Source organism: Lepisma saccharinum, chromosome 23 (genome assembly GCF_977018435.1).
Source record: "Lepisma saccharinum chromosome 23, izLepSacc3.1, whole genome shotgun sequence".
Taxonomy (NCBI): domain Eukaryota; kingdom Metazoa; phylum Arthropoda; class Insecta; order Zygentoma; family Lepismatidae; genus Lepisma; species Lepisma saccharinum.
Window position 1 is genome coordinate 15447186 of NC_139251.1, and position 19811 is coordinate 15466996.

The 19811-nt window shown below is 37.5% G+C and overlaps 1 protein-coding gene across 1 annotated transcript in view; it reads left to right on the forward strand.

Moving 5' to 3' along the window:
- Positions 1-16919: 16919 nt before the first annotated feature.
- Positions 16920-19811, forward strand: part of LOC146005413 (torsin-1A-like) — a 65848-nt gene continuing 62956 nt past the window's right edge. Inside the window, exon 1 of the mRNA XM_083144654.1 lies at positions 16920-17445. Within this exon, the coding sequence (XP_083000780.1) occupies positions 17244-17445 (202 nt within the window). The 5' untranslated portion in view covers positions 16920-17243. The remainder of the gene's footprint in view (positions 17446-19811) is intronic.

The following is a 19811-nucleotide window of genomic DNA, read 5'->3' on the forward strand; positions in this document are numbered from 1 at the left end:
CCTCTAGCGGCAACTAGTATAACCAGCAAATGACAAAAGTGACGCAAGGCGTACGAAGAATGAGGAAGTGTGAGGCTTTTCCACGCAAAATTATTACGTAATACTTTTTATTACGAATCGCGTGGGAAAAACGTCACAATTACTAAATTTTTTTAACAAAAACACACACAAAAATAAATTTCTGGATACGACTGAATTTGCAGTATACTCCAGAGGTGTGACAATATCAATACTTTATTTTTTAACATTGCAAGAATTCCTAAATTTTTTGATTACACGTGACAGTTTTCAATACATTATAAAATGCGGCATATTCTTTGTTCTTTTAAGCTGATTTTACGCACACACATAGAGCAAATGATACTGGACCTTCAATTTCAAGTTATATCTCAACCACAATGCATCTTTTCAAGGAATCCAACCTTGAACCTCTTGATTACTAGACAGTGTTAATGTGTTTTTTTGTTTTTACTTTATTTTACTTCACATTTCTGCCAGTTTTGGCTAATCATGAAGATGATGGTGTTGATGATTTGCTAAAATTGATTAAGGGACACTCACAAAGAACATCCATGTCCCAGCTGAGATTAGATCCCAGGTTCTCTGGCTTAATAGAGTTATAATATTATCATTGAAACGATTTGTACTGTTTCAATACAGAAATACAATTTAGTGAATAAATGTAAGCTGGTAATTCTTTTCAGCATATAGCGATAGCTTCCTACTGGGTTAACACAGTTATTTGAATTCTGATTGGATGATATCAGGCAGGTATATAGGTGAAATGATGTACCAGTCAGAACTTCAGATATAACCGAGAGCATGAGACTTATGATATAAGAGTTGATTGACTACATGGTCATCACATTTGTCTATCCCCTTTTTCTTTTGTCATTCTGTCTTGTAATATAGTCTTTTACTTTTGAATATTAGGAATTTGTCTTTCAAAATATGTTATCATGCCTTACCTAACCCACTCTACCCTGCATTAACTTAACGTAAATCTAAGATAACTCCAGATCCCATTAGAGTCCAATTTTAAAATTTTGTACAGTTACTGAGTAACAGTGTATGTATTACATATTTTTCTGAAAAAAATGAAAATACTATTTTTTGAGAATATGGCTACAAATATTTTATTTGCACCACAATCAAATTATTATTATTATTATTATTATTATTATTATTATTATTATTATTTTAAATAATATCTTGAGATAGGCATGCTATATCTCATGCGCAAGAGCCCTTCAAGACCTTACCAATGCCGTCTGAATCACTTCTATAGGTGCCCTGATTGCAAAAATATTGCAATTTAAATTGAGTACAAGTTTCTCCATAGTTATTAAAGTTAATGTTGGTAAAAATTGGTAAAACCTCACAGTTTGCAACACACTAATTTGGGAAATAGAAAAGATAGGGATCTGCAACTTTTCATATTTTCCTATCTCAGGTGGTCCTTCCAGTATAATTGACGTTTGTTAACACAGAGGTGCTGACTGTGCCAGAAACCATTATTTAGTAATTGCTAAATTAAGAGAAAGGCTCTCAGTGGAAATCGTAAGCAACAAAATGTAAGAGTTCTAATATTTAATACAGGAAAATTTGCTGATGAAAGAATTAAGAAAGATTGCCAAATTAAATTGCCAAATAGATTTGATGTTTTGCAGGATATAAATGAAAATATAAATGAAACAGACGTAAATAAGAATTGTGAGCATATAAGTAATGCAATTGAATCAGCAGCTAGAGAAAGTATAGGATACCATAAACCAAGGAAAAGTAAGCTGTGGTTTGATAATGAATGTCATAATCTAATAGAAATAAGAAATCAGGCTAGACTTAGGTGGTTAAATAACTCTGATGATACAAATTTAAGCAATTATAATAGAATAAAGCAAGAAGTTAACCGCCCGATTAGAAGTAAAAAAAGAGATTACTTGAAAAGCAAAATTAATGAAATTGAAACAAACAGCAAAAATAAAAATATCAGATATATATGAATGGGTAAATCAATTTAGAAACAAATGGCAACCTAAAGTAAACTTATTAAAAGATAAAAATGGTGAATTATTGGCTGACCCAAGAGATATTTTGAATAGATGGAAGAACTACTTAATGACCTTTTAACTGTTCATGTAATAGATAAATCAGAAATAAATGAAATACACACAGCAGAACCTAACACAGGAGAGGTCGTGCTCATTTCACAATTTGATGTGTTCGCCTTGGGTCACTGTGACCAGCAAATTTAAACTTTTATTTGTTTTGTCCTTCTGTTATTTATTTTAAATCATTAGGCAAATAAATAAATATACATATCTATTTTTACTAATATTCTTGTGTTTTTAGTAATATTTGTAAATACATGTTGAATAAATGCACCATTTCTGCGTGTCTCAAATAATAAGTATCTTTAGGAAAAAGCAAAGAATGGGATTTTTTGAATAGTAATACAATATGGAAAGAAATAGAGTACACTTTTGTATGAAATAGGTGATAATTAATATCTTTCCATATGTCCAGCATTGTACACTTGCACAAACGTAAATGGTCATGGTGGATCACAGTGACCTACATACAACCTTTCCTGCTGACACGTGAACGCAAACCGAATTTCATCTATTGGACTGTGGAGGGAAGAAGAAGATAAGAAGCTACTGAGAGTATGAGCCACTTACCTCAAACCCTAACGGGTTGGTAAAGAAACAAATGTTTGATGCAGGTCATGGTGACCCACACAACCACTTACGAGCTAACTTGACTGAAGTTAAAGATGTTATTAAAAGGCTAAAGAATAACAAAGCACCTGGCAGTAATTTAATTCCAGCTGAGTTAATTAAATATGATGGAAATTCGTTAATATGTCAAATTCATAAATTAATTTGTTTAATATGGAATAAAGAAGAAATACCTTAACAACGGAAAGAATCAATCATTGTTCCTGTGTTTAAAATAGATGATAAAAAGAACTGTAATAATTACCGTGGAATTTCTCTACTCTCAATATCACATAAAATATCACATATTATCTAACTTTTTTAACAAGATTGATTTTTAATGTGGTTTTAAACGTAACAGATCAACTGTAGATCAAATTTTTCACATCAGACACACTTGACAAAAGTGGGAATATGAGGTTTGTCCAAGAAGAAACTGAACTTTTTCAAAATAAATTTATTTACTTTGCACACAGCCTATTCGGTTTTATCACCTTCAAAGTACTGTCCTCCGCTGCTAGTACAGCGCTCCCAGCACTTCTTCCACTGTTGGAATGCGTTCTGGAACTCATTTTGGAGAATAACCCACAGCTCGCGGAGCGAAATTTTCTTAATCTCCTGAATGGACTGGAATCGGTGTCCTTTCAGGGTGGATTTCAATCTTGGAAACAAAAAGAAGTATGCAGGGGCCCAATCAGGTGAATGTGGAGGGTGTGGTACAACAGGAGTGCTGTGCTTGGCGAGAAACTCTTGATTAAGGAGCGCTGAATGTGCGGGTGCATTGTCATGATGGAGCATCCATGTTCGATTTGCCCACGCTGCAGGCCTCTTCTTCCTTACAGCCTCCCTCAAATGACGCATCACATCCAAATAAAACACTTTGTTGATGTTTTGACCATGCGGGGGTGGCGGGTGGCAGCACAACACCTTGATAATAAAAAAGCACAAGGACAATCACTTTGACATGCACTTCATCACACGGTGCTGATGGCCGTCCAGGTTTTGCATCATCTTCAGTGGATGTTCTGCCTGTTTTGAACCGCTGATACCACTCATAACACTGTGCCAGGCTCATACACTCTTCCCGATATGCTTCTTGTAACATTTTAAGCGTTTCTGTAAATGTGTTGCTCAATTTGAAACAAAATTTGACGCGCACACATTGTTCTTCAAGTATCTTCATCTGTGTACCAGAAAATCGCCGCAGTCATCCAACACAACTTCACTTAACGGCTTGCAGTATGAATACTAAACAATGTATTCTGGTAAACTCAACGGCATAATAATTCTAAAGGATCTCTCAACACGGTGCTAGTAAGCTAACAAACGTGGGTTTTTTCATTGTTGGGCAAATTTGAAAGTTCGGTTTCTTTCTGGACAAACCTCAAATAATCAAAATGTACATCAGCTATTCATTGATTTTAAAAAAGCATTTGATTCGGTTAAAAGAGATAAATTATATAATCTATTAGTCGAGTTTGGAATACTTAAGAAGCATGTTAATATAATAAAAGTATACAACAGTGAAACAGAAAATAAGTCTCTGTCCGAAGGGTATAAAGTACAGACTTGAAGTATGATCTTGGTGGAAGTGATGTCACTTAGTACAGTTTGAAAGCGCCAAGAACAGAAAGTACACAAGTGCACCGCTCGCAGTACAGATGGTTGGTGACTACGTCATGTGGTTTCCGCACTCGTTGTTCATTTGTTTAAGATCATGGAGGTAGGAAGCCAGCAGCACAGGTAGAGATGTACGTTATGGGCCAGCAAGTTGTTTGTTATAGTTCTTTAAATGTGTGGAAATGTATGTGTACGAACATTTTAAAATGCTATGTGATTTCTGTGGTGAAAAACAAGTGTTTAAAATGCGAGGAGAACAACGAGTACTCAGTTTTATCTACTGATTGTATTTGGCGCTGCAGTCGAAGTTCAATTCGAAAGACAACACTTCCAGTCCACGACTTGAAGACCACACTCCAAGACCATACTCGGAGGATGCTCGCTTCAAGTACGGTCCTGCACCTTTCGGACATGGACAAAGATTCGTGTGGGTATTAGTGTATCTGACAAATTTACAATTCATGATGGGTTAAAACAAGGAAATGCATTATCTCCAATGCTCTTTAATTTTGCCTTAGAATACACTGTTAGGAAGATAGAAGAAACTAATGAAGGACTAAAATTAAACGGTGTGACTCAGTTGTTGCAGATGATGTCGGCTTACTAGGGGATATAAATATAATTAAGAATAATGCTAAGTATTTTTCAAAGCACCTAAATAAATCGGTTTGAAAATTAGCAAAGACAAAACTAAATATATGCTTTCAGACTGAAAAACTAAATATGCTGACCAAGGCAGTATTTTATTTTATTAAAAACGTAAACTAAACGTAATGTTTCAACGTTCTATAAAGGTGTTCTTCAGACTCTGTATCAAGTACAAAAGTAACAAAACACAAAAACAGGGCATTATATATACACAAACATTACTCCCTCCAGACTATTAGAAAGTTGTTCTGGAACTTTCTAGCAGATGGCTTTCCCTTGTCAACTGTACTTTCACCTAAAAGGCTAAACATATTTACTTCCATATAGTGGTTGTGCTTTATATCTCACGCTCTTTTTCCTTCATTCTTCTTCCTTCTCCTCTCCTCTTTCTCTCTTGTCCTTTACACCTTCTTCCATTCTTTGTTTAACTTCAGTCCCTGTTGAAAATTGTAAATAGTATTGCTTTCCGCTCCTCATTTGTTTTTATTTTACTCCCGCTGGGAGCTTCTTGCAAGAGCTCGGAATTCTGGGAGCGTGAGATTCGAACGCTGCGGAATGGTGCATGTCGGCTTGCGGCAGCGAGAGAACATTTCAGCTAGCCTATCGGATATGGGCATTTTTTGTATTTCTTCATTGTGCAAACGTATTTAATTATTATATAATACCAAGTGAATTAAAGGACTTGTATCATATGCGAATTTGTTACTATATCCGTTGTTCCAGCCCTATGGTAAGATAGACAATATGGCGTCATACCCAGAGATGCTAGTTTTATTTCATGTAGATACGTGGAAGGTATCTTCAGACATTTATGGTCCTCCGCATTCCGGATATAGTGACAGTTTGTTTCGTGCAGTTCAGTGATCATCAGTTGTGACAGTGCTAATTGTGACAGTGTTACAGAACGAACAGTGTTTTTGGTTTGCACAGATACATGTTTTCCGCGCTTTCGTAACGAACATCGTTACAACGAATTTTGCAGTGACCTTGAACTCGGTTGCGATTAAGTAGCATTAATCGTCACGGTACGGTTAAATCAGCTTTTTCAGGAACTCTTGTTTCGTCGTAGGATGATGCATTCTCTGTTTCTTCACCACCGTCGTGGGAGGAGGGATTGACTTTCTACGCGAGCGTCAAAGAAGCAAATCGGTGAGTAAGTCTGGTTCATTTTACATTTCCTTCCTTGTATTTTCCTTACCTTGCAACCATGGCCGACATTCAGCGTCTTATCAAAGAGAGAAATGCATGCAAGCGCAAACTCAAACGTATAGCTTCGTATGTTGATACTTACGATGAAGCATCAAGCAACATTCTAACAATCAAGACTCGCTTGGAGCATTTAAACGAGGTTTGGCTAAAATTAGAGGAAGTTCAAGACAGCATTGAACTACAATCAGTCGAAGGTGAACATGACGCGGCAAGAGAAGAAATTGAACGTATGTACTTTGATTTGAAAACAAGAATGCAAACTTTGATTGACAAGCATGTCACAAAGCCAGTTTCCCCTGAAACTAAACAATCTGCATCACGAGGAAGTACGCAGGTGAAACTTCCGGCAATTGCATTACCACATTTTAGCGGTAATTACACGCAGTGGGTGTCTTTCAAGGACACGTTCGTATCGCTGATACACAACAATGTAGATATTTCAAATGTTCAGAAGTTTCAGTATTTGCGCGTATCATTGAAAGGCGAGGCCTTACATCTAATTCAAAATTTGCCAATGACAGAAGCAAATTACGCTATTGCTTGGGAGCAACTCAATGAGCGATACGACAATAAAAGGTTGATTGCAGTCTCACATGTAAATGATATTTTACATATCAATCCAGTTGTAAAGGAGAATTGTCAGGAACTTCGTGCATTTACAAACACTGCAGTTAGCTCTATTTCAGCGCTCAAAATGATAGCTGAAGACACGTCGTTAACTGATATAATTTTAGTTCAGCATCTTGTTTCAAATCTCGACCCTGCAACGAGAAGAGCATTTGAACTAGAAAGTAATGATACTGAATTTAGCACATTAGATCAGCTCTTTAGTTTTCTAGAGCACAGATGCCAGGCTCTTGAAAAGATTAATCCAGTTACGAGTGAAGGTAACAAGGTAGCAACAAAATCATCTACAAATATGCACAAACAGTACAGTGCTAAATGTCAACAATCTTCGAAGTCATATGTTACAACAGATTCTTCATTGTGCATGTTTTGTAAAACAAACAAACATCGCTTATTTTCGTGTGAAGCCTTTAAGAAAGCTTCTATTTCACAAAAGTATAAATTTTTACGTGAGAATCGCGTATGCTTTAACTGTCTTAGCAGCAACAATCACGTTTCGGCACAGTGTAAATATGGAGTGTGCAAGCGATGTAAACAGAAGCATAGTACTTTACTTCATGTAGATCAAGGTACATCCAATGTAAACCGGCAACGAGAAATGTCATCTGGGGGTCACGTGAACACATCGATGGTAAACAATACAAGCGATTCTTCACAGCATTCAGATCAAGCACCTCAGGTTTCTTATTGTTCAATTAAGCAGAAAAGCGCGTCACAGGTGTTACTTGCTACGGCGATTGTTCAAGTACAAGATATAGCGGGCAATTGGGTCAATTGTCGTGCTCTCTTGGACGTGGCGAGTCAGAATAATTTCATTGTTGAAGACGTTGTTCAAAGTAATCGTCTTCGAAAGGTAAAGCATCGAGTTCCCATTCAGGGAATCAACAATTCGTCTGCTGAATCGAGTCATTCAGTAGAGATCCGTCTGAGATCTAATAATAGTAATTTTACGACAAGTATTTCGTGCTCAGTGTTGCCAACCATTACAGGACTAATGCCTTCAGAAAAGGTTGATGCATCTGAATGGAACATTCCAACAGATATTCGTTTAGCAGACCTAAGCTTTTGTTCGCCTGGCAAAATACAGATTCTGCTTGGTGCAGAGGTTTTCTTTACCGTTATGAAGCCTGAAAAGAGAACAAAACCAGGAAATTTCCCCATTCTTCAAGACACAGAGTTTGGATGGATTATTGCAGGGAAGATTCCAGCAACATCTTCTAGCAACAGTATTACTAGGTCATTTTTCACGAGAAAGGAAGATTCTCTCAGCTCGCAGCTCCAACAGTTCTGGATCATAGAGGAGATCCACACGAAACTGCAATCACCAGAAGAAATTGCTTGCGAGCAACATTTTCAGCGAAATGTGACACGAGATGAAAGTGGCCGTTATACGGTCAGGCTGCCATTATGTAAGGATCGTTCAGTGTTAGGTGACTCCTCGCACTCTGCATTAACTCGATTTCACCAATTAGAAACGAGGCTTCAACGTCAACCACAATTAAAGGCTGATTATACAGAATTTATGCAAGAATATTACCAGTTGGGACACATGGAACCCATAGGGAATTTAAATGATGTACAAACAAATGACTGCACAAAATTTTTCATTCCGCATCATTGTGTTTTCAAGGATTCCAGTACAACGAAAATACGTGTTGTTTTTGATGGGAGTTCGCCATCAACAAGCGGTGAATCAATAAATAGCATACAAATGGTTGGACCTACCATACAGGAAGATTTGTTTTCCATTGTTCTAAGATTTCGAACTCACAAGGTGGCATTGGTTTCTGATGTAACAAAGATGTATAGAATGATACACATACATCCTGATGACAGGCCACTGCAATGCATTCTGTGGAGAAACTCTCCTCAGGAACTCATAACAGTATTTCAATTGAATACGGTCTCGTATGGGCTTACATCAAGTGCCTTTTTAGCAACCAGATGTCTGAAGCAGTTAGCCGAAGATGAAGCAGTTAACTTCCCACACGCATGTCAAGTGTTGCAGCGTGATTTCTATGTTGATGATTACGTTGGAGGACGCAGTAGCGTGCAAGGTGCGTTACAACTTTATCAAGATCTATCAGAACTTCTGAAAAGAGGAGGATTCATCTTACGAAAGTGGTGCTCCAACAGCACTGAAGTACTCAACGCTATTCCAGAATCACTGAGAGAGACTCAAAATCTAATTAATTTTCATACAGAAGGTGTTAAAACTCTAGGAATTTCATGGAATCCCTCGGCAGACACTTTCATGATTAACATTGGAGCCAAGTCTGTCAACATGATGTCACACAAACCAACCAAACGTCAAGTAGCGAGTGTTATTGCCCAGATTTTTGATCCAATTGGACTACTTTCACCAGTAACTGTAATGTATAAGTATTTTTTACAACAGTTGTGGCTTCACAACATAAACTGGGATGATCCACTTCCAGATAGCCTGCAAGTTGAATGGGTTCATCTTCATTCTCAGCTACCAGTCATCAGTGAAATGCAAATACCACGTTTCATCCTAACACCTGGCTGTGTCAAGAATATACAAATCCATGGCTTTTCCGATGCATCGGAGAAACATTATGGCAGTTGCTTGTATGTTCGTTCAGCAAACGAAGAAGGTTACACCGAAGTTCACTTACTGTGCTCAAAATCACGGGTCGCCCCGATCAAGAAAACCACTCTTCCTAGATTGGAACTGTGCGCTTCAGTCTTATTGGCCAAATTACTCAACAAAACTCTCCCAATTTTGAGACTTAACATTGACAATGTTTATTTGTGGACAGATTCACAAATAGTTCTGGCATGGCTTAGATCGCCAGCAAGCAGATGGAAGCCTTTTGTATCCAACAGAGTAGCGCAAATTCAAGAATTTACTCAAACTTATCAATGGAGACATGTTTCGTCCAAGGATAATCCAGCGGATTTAATCTCCCGTGGAGTTAAACCTCAAGATATTCATCATCATTCGCTATGGTTTCATGGTCCAGCTTGGTTGCAAGAAGATGAAACGTGCTGGCCATCATCATCATCTGACACAAGTCTTAAGAACAAAGATGTTCCTGAACAACGAAAGCTTCCTGTAACTACACTGGTGTCTCATCTGCAATCAGAGGCAATAATAAACGATTTTTCTACATTTTTCAAATTGTTAAGGATTGTAGCGCTCTGTAAAAGATTCATTCGCAATTGTAAAAATGCAAGTAACAAACAATCCGATCCACTTACTTCAATTGACATTGAAGACGCTACTCAAACGTGTGTCGTTATGACACAAATTTCGTTCTTTCATCGAGAGATAAATGATCTCACTGCCAAAGGGCAAGTATCCAACAAAAGTATCCTTAAAGACTTACACCCCTTTCTGGATAATCAGGGAATTCTTCGTGTTGGAGGTAGGCTAGAAAATAGCAACTTGGAATTCAGCAGCAAGCATCAAATCATTTTGCATCCAAAAAGTCACTTCGCCCGTCTACTAATAGCATCAGAGCATGAACGATTGATGCACGCAGCACCTCAATTGTTAATCTCATCCATTCGAGAAAGGTACTGGATACCTAGAATACGACAAGTTATTAAGCAAATCATTCATCAGTGTTTAACTTGTTATCGTTTGAAGGCATCCGCAGCACAACAGCTAATGGGACAGCTCCCATCCATCAGAGTTACACCTAGCAAGGCATTTAATCATGTAGGCATAGACTATGCCGGACCATACGTCATCAAAGTAGGGTCAATCAGGAGTAAAATCACAAAGAAATGCTACATAGCTCTTTTTACGTGCCTAGCCACGAGAGCAATACATCTTGAGCTAGTAACAGACCTTACTTCTGAAGCTTTCATAGCATCATTGCGACGCTTTACAGCAAGGCGAGGCAAGTGTTCCACCATTATCAGCGATAATGCCACAACATTTCAAGGAGCGAAGAACGAACTTCAGAAACTTCAATTGCTATTTCAATCGCAAGGATTCAGTGAAGACATTCAAAGGTATGCAGCACAAGAAAACTTTCAGTGGAAAAATTCACCTCCACGTAGCCCAACATTCGGTGGTGTCTGGGAAAGCGCCATAAAATCCATGAAGGACCATCTTCGTAGAGTCGCCAAGAATGCTGTACTGACGTACGAAGAGCTGTCAACTCTTTTGTGCCAAATCGAAGCTTGCTTAAACTCTCAACCTCTTACATCCTTACCTGACTCTCATGAAGAATTTAATTACCTCACTCCAGGCCACTTTCTTATTGGTGGTCCACTAACTTCCTTTCCTCAACCAGACTTAAGTGATCTAAAGGAAAATAGACTTTCCAGGTGGCAACGAGTTCAACAGTTTCAACAAAGGATTTGGAGAAACTGGTCCCGAGATTATCTTCATGGTATGCAACAGCGTCAGAAGTGGACAACCACGCAGCCCAACCTGCAACCAGGACTACTTGTGCTTCTGAAAGAAGACAACCTACCCCCATTATCTTGGAAAATGGGCATTATAGAAGAAGTGTTTCCAGGGAAAGACAATTTAGTTCGTGTAGCCGTGGTTCGCACCAAGGATGGAGTGTACCGAAGGGCTCTCAGTAAGATTGTACCTCTTCCAGATGGGAAGATCAATTGAACTTTCATGATTTAGTTTGGATGCTGTGCATTCCAACGGGGGGGAGAATGTTGAAAATTGTAAATAGTATTGCTTTCCGCTCCTCATTTGTTTTTATTTTACTCCCGCTGGGAGCTTCTTGCAAGAGCTCGGAATTCTGGGAGCGTGATATTCGAACGCTGCGGAATGGTGCATGTCGGCTTGCGGCAGCGAGAGAACATTTCAGCTAGCCTATCGGATATGGGCATTTTTTGTATTTCTTCATTGTGCAAACGTATTTAATTATTATATAATACCAAGTGAATTAAAGGACTTGTATCATATGCGAATTTGTTACTATATCCGTTGTTCCAGCCCTATGGTAAGATAGACAATATGGCGTCATACCCAGAGATGCTAGTTTTATTTCATGTAGATACGTGGAAGGTATCTTCAGACAGTCCCCCATTCCAGTTCATTGTGTCTTCTTCACCTTTCTTCTCTATTTCCTTGGCCTCCTTCCATTTTATCACTAGCATTCTCTTCTCCCTTCCTATCTGCTTAGCCTCATCCCACTCTATGTCATGTCCGGTTTCTCTTGTGTGTTTAAATATCGCATTTCTCTCTCTCTTAAGTCGTACATCATCCCTATGTTGTTTCAACCTGTCTTTCAGCCTCTTTCGTTTCTCCTATGTACATTCTTTACATTTCACTTCGTAGATAATCCCTTCCTCTTCCTCTTCTCTGTTTTCCTTTTTCTTGTTTGCATTCTTTGCTATTCCTAAGATGCTTCTCCCTCCCTTCCTGTAAGTTTTCATGCCCGCTTTCCTAAGCACTTTGCATATCTTTTCTGTGGTCTTCCCCATACTCCATATTCCAAACCTTCTCTCTTTTTCTTTCTCTTCCTTTTTTTCTTTCTCTTCCAATTCTCCCCTTCCCCTTTTCTTCCTTCTTCTATTTATGTCCAGTCTATCCTGCTTCTCATAGCCATTCTTTTCCAGCTGTTTCCATTGGCTATTTATTTTGCCTTCTTTTTCACATTCCTTCGTGCATATTTTCTTTATTCTGTCCTCCATATTCTTTATAAAATTTCTTTTTAACACCTCACTTACATCACTTCTTTTGTGGCAGAATACCCCTGCTGCACACTTCTTCTGATGCCAAGCGGTTTCAATTTCTTGTCCTCAGACTGAAACCAACTATTAGGTAATAATCAAAATCTAATATTGATAACTCATTTGAACCAATTTCCAAATTCAAGTATTTATGAGCAATACTAACAAATTAAAATCATATTAAAGAAGAAATAAAGAAAAGGCTTCAATCAGGAAATGCATGTTACTTTTCTCTTCTAAACTCAGAGGTGTAGCCGGTGTTACCACAGGTAACAGCAAAATGTAAAGAATTAAAAAGTTGTTTCAATAAAATGACAACATTGTTAAATACGTTAATGAACACCGTTCCTGTCAAGTAGATATTGCGTAGGACATTTTTTTCTGCAGGCGACAGAAGCGAAGAGGGAGACTGTTCTGCTACCCTGAAGAGGCAACAAGGGAGAAGAGGGTGCCAATGAAAGGAAGGAGCGGGGAAGGACTTTATGGGGTTATTCATATGCCTGTTAAGGGGCCCTGTTCCCATTCAGACCTACCGGGGCAGCCAGTGTTGTCACATCTAATTGGCAGAAAAGAGCTAAATCCCTCCTAAAATAGGAATACAATTTCTGTGAAGCAACTAGAGGTAGACTGCAAAGTCAAGGCTGGATTTAATACAACTGAGACCAGTTAGGTAATAGATGAAAATATAGTTCCTTGGTGTGATTCGTGATTTGGACAAACCTTGCTCCAAAATACTAAGTTGGCAACAGTAGTATGTATACAGCTGGGCTTCCTTTCCACAAAGGAGCGGAGTTCTGTCGTCTGCTCAGTGCTCACCACACAAACGTCAAACTGGCCTGAGAAAAGTGTGGTTCTTCTTCTTCCCTTCCCAGCTCATTGCAAAGAAACTGAGACAGATGAAGCATTGACAAGGGTCTACCACTATTCATTGGATTTTCGTGGTAACTGTCTCATGAGTGGTAGTTCTTTCTAGGAGTGTTTGTGGCTAAATCACTGTGCTGGTTGCAAAACAAGAACGAAATGAACAAATATCTAGCTCGAAGACATGTTTTCTTTACCAAAAGGTGTGTGGAGGAGTGTAATAATATCTAGCAGGCATAATTGTCATACTGATTGATAGCGGGTAACACTTTTTAAAAGTCACGCCACGCCACTGTCTAAACTCTTATCTTCTCGTATAATATCTAAGAAACTAAAGTTACTGTAGTATTATATGGATGTAAAACTGGTTCCTTACATTGAAATGGGAACATAAATTAAGAGTATTTGAGAAAAAAATCCTTAGAATAATATTTGAACCTAAAAGGGATGAGGAGACAGGTGAGTGGAGAAGGTTACATAATTTGTATTCTTGTTGATTGATTAATTTTGTGTTTTAAGTCCACTTTATGCACAGTAAGGCTAATTGGGACTGGACCTACAGTTTTAAGTGGGATCCGAACTATGTGCCTCCACTGGGTATCGAACCCGAGACTCCTTGATTACAAGGCAACGATACACCATCGGGGAGGCCCTTTTATATAATTACAGGAAAAGTAAAAATTAATCAGATTTCAAATTTCTCATCTTATGGGCACAGACAATTTGTCTGTGGTATATAGGATAGCATAAGGTCTATGGTACTGCAGTGAGATTTTACATTGAATAGGCAATAACCTTGGTGTTTACCGTGGAGAAAGATTGTGCCCCCACCCCAATATGTATTCATGTCCAGATATTATTAGCATGATTAAATCAAGAAGACTTAGGTGGGCAGACCATGTGGCATGAATGGGAGAGGAAAGAAGAATTTACAAGATTCTTGTTGGGAAACCTGATGGTAAGAGACCATAAGGAAGGCCAAGACAGATGGAGAGATAACTTTGAAATGGACCTAAAGGAAATCGGTAGGGATGGAAATATGTGGATAGATCTTGATCAGGATATGGACAGACGGAAGGCGTGTGTTGCTGCACCCATAAACCTACGACGTGTTTAAGAAAGCTAGAGAGGTGGTCCTTCCATATTTCAAATGAATCAAAAAATGTAAGTTTGAGGACATTGTTGATTTCACATGGAATGATCCCTATACATCAGCTAACAATGTAATATCCCTATTTGTTGTGGAAGATAAGTTCACAAATTCAGGCAGACAAATTTTTATTTATGAAATGTAGATATATGATTGATTCATCTAATAAGAAAAACTCAGAATTTTCAAAGCAAATACGGTTTTTATGGTTTCTACAATATAAACTATATAGCTGGCCCCCCATGGCGGAGTGGTTATGCATTCCCAATTATGCAATTACTTGGACCATAATAACTTAATTTGCAAATCACATTTTGGTTTCAGGAAGGGTAAGTCAACAATTGATGCCATGGACTCTAGTCAAAAATGTACTTAAGGCTTTTGAAACCAAGGACTTTGCTCAGGCCTCTTTCTGTGACCTGAGCAGGGCTTTTGATTGTGTAGAACACACTTCACTTTTAAAAAAGATTAAATACTATGGCATTGGTGGTACAGATCTTAAACTATAAACCGTAAACAAATTGTCTGCATAGGAATGGAGAGGGCCAATGTAGCTGAGGTCAAATGCGGTGTACCTCAAGGTTCGGTTCTTGGGCCTTTATTGTTTGCTCTCATGATGAATGATTTACCATTTTGCGTCACTGCTCACACAATACTATATGCAGATGATACTACCTTCTTTAATGCCAGCTCTGACTTTAACACTCTTAAAGGCATAACTGATAATACCCTGTATCAATCTTCTTTATGGTTCAGAGCTAATGGTTTTTTGCTGAATGAAAGTAAAACCCAGCATATGTTTTTCAGTCTTAGAGGCATCCCGATCGATAATAGTTCAGACAATGTGAAATTTCTAGGTATTGTCATTGATAATAAATTATCATGGGAACCACATATTAAATACATAACTGCCAAGCTCTCCAGGGTTATATATTTGTTAAGGAATCTAAACAGTCATGTACCTGAAGATTACGTAAGATCAGCTTACTTCGCTTTCTTTCAAAGCATTATTTCATATGGAATTTTACTTTGGGGGAACTGCAGTTATGTACAAGAAATTTTAATACTGCAGAAAAAAACTGTGAGAATAATTACCAACTCACACAAATTAGTTCATTGTAAGCCACTGTTCATTAAGTTAAAATTTATAACTGTGATAAATCTATATATTTACACTGTGCTGTTGTATGTAAAGAAAAATTTGCCACAGCTACAAAGTAGACAAGATGTACATTCCTATATTACAAGAAACAGCAGGCGTATAAATATACCCTATCATAGACTCTCAAAATCCGTGAATAGTTATGAAGCTCTAGGATTAAGACTATTTAATAAGCTACCTCTTGATGTGACAAATATGCCTATGAATGTATTTAAACATAAACTGTATGCCTGGTTAGTTGCTACACCATTGTACTCAACTCAAGAATTTCTTGAAATTAAAAATATTGTATTTTAGTGCAACTTAAACATAAAATGGGTTATAATTTTATATTATTTTATAATATATTTCACATGTATTTTATTCTTGACGTTGTCTATTGCTGTGCAAGCTTAATGACAATAAAATATTATATTATTATTATTATTATTATTATTATTATTATTATTATTATTATTATTATATTATATTATTATATCATGCTACCTATGATCATGCTATGATGCTACGATGTTAGGTTCCTGGGTTCGAATCCCGTCTTGGGTATGGATGTTTGTGAGTGTCCATTCATCAATTTCATCATGTCATCACTCATCCCAATCTTCGCAAATTAGCCAAAAGTGGCACAAGAAGAGAAATTAAATCAAGCAAATCAACCAATCAATCAATCAATGTAAACTGTAATGTAGAATTGCTCATATATGACATTGGTGTAATATGGACTGTCTTATTGCACAACGTTCGGAAAACAGAGAAATGCCTAAATTGTTAGGTTAGGCTAGTTACGTTTAGTTCTGTTAGCATGAATAATACATTTTCAGTGTATTTATGCTAAGGAAACCAAATCTAACAACATAAAGATTTCTCGTCTGTCGTCAGAACACAATGTTGTTCTAACGTTGTGCGATAATGAAAACCCGAAACAAGCGAAACAACAATGGACAGGATAGATTAGTGTTAAATAAGCCCACACCGAACAGCAAGTGTGGAATAATAATAGTAATAATAATAAATCATATAATTTAGAAAAATATATGCCTTTTTTATAGGAATTACTTAATAATATAAGCGCTAAATAACGTTAATTAGCGTAAGCTGGGACAGTCATGCGGGGTAGGACAATTAGGAGCAACACAAAATTTGAAAAACTGGTGTTGTGCCACCTGATTATTTCGTGTGCTCTGCATATTTGTGCAAAAACGTTTTGCCTTTAACAATCGTAAGCGAAGCAGTTATAACAGTTCTATTCATTGTGTTCATAATATATTTTTAACATAAAGAAACACGATCATCGAATTAGTTCAATAAACTCGATCTATTGCAATTACTTTGCCGACTCCGTGTTATCTTATGATTTTATGAACATTTTTGGTTATTTATGTGTCAGACTTGTCAATTTTTATCAGTAATAATTCAAGATTACCTCAAACATATCCTATTATTCATATTCCTGTTTTAATCATCTAGTCAATACAGTTCACTCGGCATCAAAAAAAGTACAATCAAGGAAGTTACATTCGTTGAAAGTAAACACTAAATAGTGCAAAGTTCATTGCAATATCACTTCAGGATGAATAGTTGGACAATTTTAGTATTATATCTGGTTCAAGTTTTCTGTATTTCAATCAGAGGGACATTGGGTATTGAACCTATTACAATTGGAGCAGCAGGCGGCATGGTTTTGATTTCGGTGTTGCTGACAGGATGGAACCAAATGACATGCTCAATTGGTGAATGTTGCACAGAGCCTTGGATCAAAAATAATCTATCTTGTAAGTTCGGTTAGTTGCTGTCATAGTTTTTAAGGTACTAATCAGATATACCCCGGGCAGATTTCTTCATTTTTACAGAAGAAACTACTTACGGTAATAACTTCCTGTAGCATTGTCTAACATCTGGAAGGTGTTTTGTATGATGTAACGGATTTCTTCTAATTTAAAAGTTTGGGGCTCATTTGGGGTCAGGTGACTCCGACCAATTTCTAACAAGCCTATAACAGGGACTCTATAGATAAAGCTGGGGAGCCGGAGCGGAGGCGGGACTGCGTTAGCGGTTGGGGGCCGTAGGTCAATTACCCCAGGGGCGGAGCCTGGAAACGGTGGGAAATTTCGACTCAAAAATTTCAAACAAAAATATTTCTTTAGTTTATATTTCCCACCGATTCCGCGACGAAAAACGTGAATACACCTTAAAGAATGTTCCGCGAGGCAGATAGGTAAGTTCAAATGTCAAAAATTGACAAAACGAAGAAGTTATAGGTGTCTGGGGAATATCAGATTTATACTGTTTTTAATTATTATTTTCCATAATTAAATAAGAAATTCACTGATTATTCTGACAATTGCAACCAAACTCTTCAGATGGGGTTATAAACACATTACCAGCACCATTCCCTATTTCTTACATTCAAACATTTGAAATTACAAATTTACAATCCCCAACTCAGATTGATGGATTCTAATCTGTTCATTATGTTTGTAACATTTTATTTCGGTAAAATTTTCGTTTCCGCGAAACATATTTCTTCAATTTTACAGGAGAAAGTACTTACCGAAATGAGTTTATTATACTTTAGGAAGTTCTTGGAAATGTGTTTGGAGCGAATTGACAATATAGAGAGTCTCCAATTTTGTTAATTTTCTGTATACTAACTAATTTTGGCCTCCTAATCACGAATCTGTTGTAAAATACCGGGATCACGTCTGGAAATTTGAAAAAAAAGCCGATTGATTTTTTTTGGTACTTGTTTACTATCCTTTGGACACATTTATTTATTTTTACAGAAGAAACTACTTACCGTAATAAGTTCCTGTAGCATTGTCGAACATCGGAAAGGTGTTTTGTGTGATGTGGGAATGTTTCATAGCTGAAATTCATGTTGTTTGTTGAAAATTAATTCTCCAACGGAGAATAGCGTTTGGCGCGTACACCTTCGTACACCATCACGCGTCGTGATTGTGTTTTGTTCATTTTCATTGGGTATCCAGTGTTTCGAACTGTCTGCGTTTTAAACGAGAGTTAGAAGGATGACATGTCCTGGATGCGTGGTGAAGTTTGTATCTGGTGTGGAGGATCCAGTGGATTTTCTAAATGAACACGGGGTCGTGAAGAAAGGAAACCATTGGTGCTAGCCCCACGAACCATTGGCACGTGGATATGTTAGTTCTGTTAGGTTAGGAAACATAGTTAAAATTTGGTTTCGTGTTAGTATCAGGATCCAGAAATTGGAAATAATTGCGAACCATTGGCGCTAGCCCCACGAACCATTGGCGCGTGGTTAGGTTAGGAAACATAGTTAAAATGTGGTGTTGTGTTAGTATCAGGATCTAGAAATTGGAAATAATTGCAAACCATTGGCGCTAGCCCCACGAACCATTGGCACGTGATTAGGTTAGTTCGGTTAGGTTAGGCAAACATAGTTAAAATTTGGTGTCGTGGTAGTATCAGGAATATATATGTATTTGATTGTGAAACAAAAAAATTCGCGAAAATCGACAGTTTCCATTCCGAAAACTAATGCCTTATTTTCGCGTATTTTGCAATTTCTAGATGTTTCCCACTTATTCCAGGACGGATAGCCCCAAAAAGGATTCACGGATAGCACCACGAAAGATTACAATTTTCTTCGTAAAACAACGCGAAAAAAAAAATGAAAAAGAAATAGATCTGATGAACTTTGTTCACGGGCATTTCTTGGGTTCCGAATGTTGAAACACTGCATAACAATTGAAAATCGAGAAAAGACAAGCCCGATGCGTCATTATGTAGGAAGGTGTACGCGCCATATTGTGTGTGAGGCAAGCGGAAAGGCTAGGAGAAAGAAGTACTGGTAATGTGAAAAATTGCTCCTACTTTCATCAAAACAACGTCAATACACCTTCAGGAATGTTCCGCGAAGCAGATACGTAAGTACGAATGTCAAAAATTTGACAAAAGACAAGCACGACGAGCGATTATATAGGAAGGTGTACTCACCATATTGTGTCTCAGGCAAGCGAAAAGGCCTACCAGAAAGACGTACTGGTAATGTGAAAAATTGCAATTAATTTCATCAAAACAACGTTGATACACCTTCAGGAATGTTCCGCGAAGCAGATACGTAAGTACGAATGTTAAAAATTGACGAAACGAAAAAATT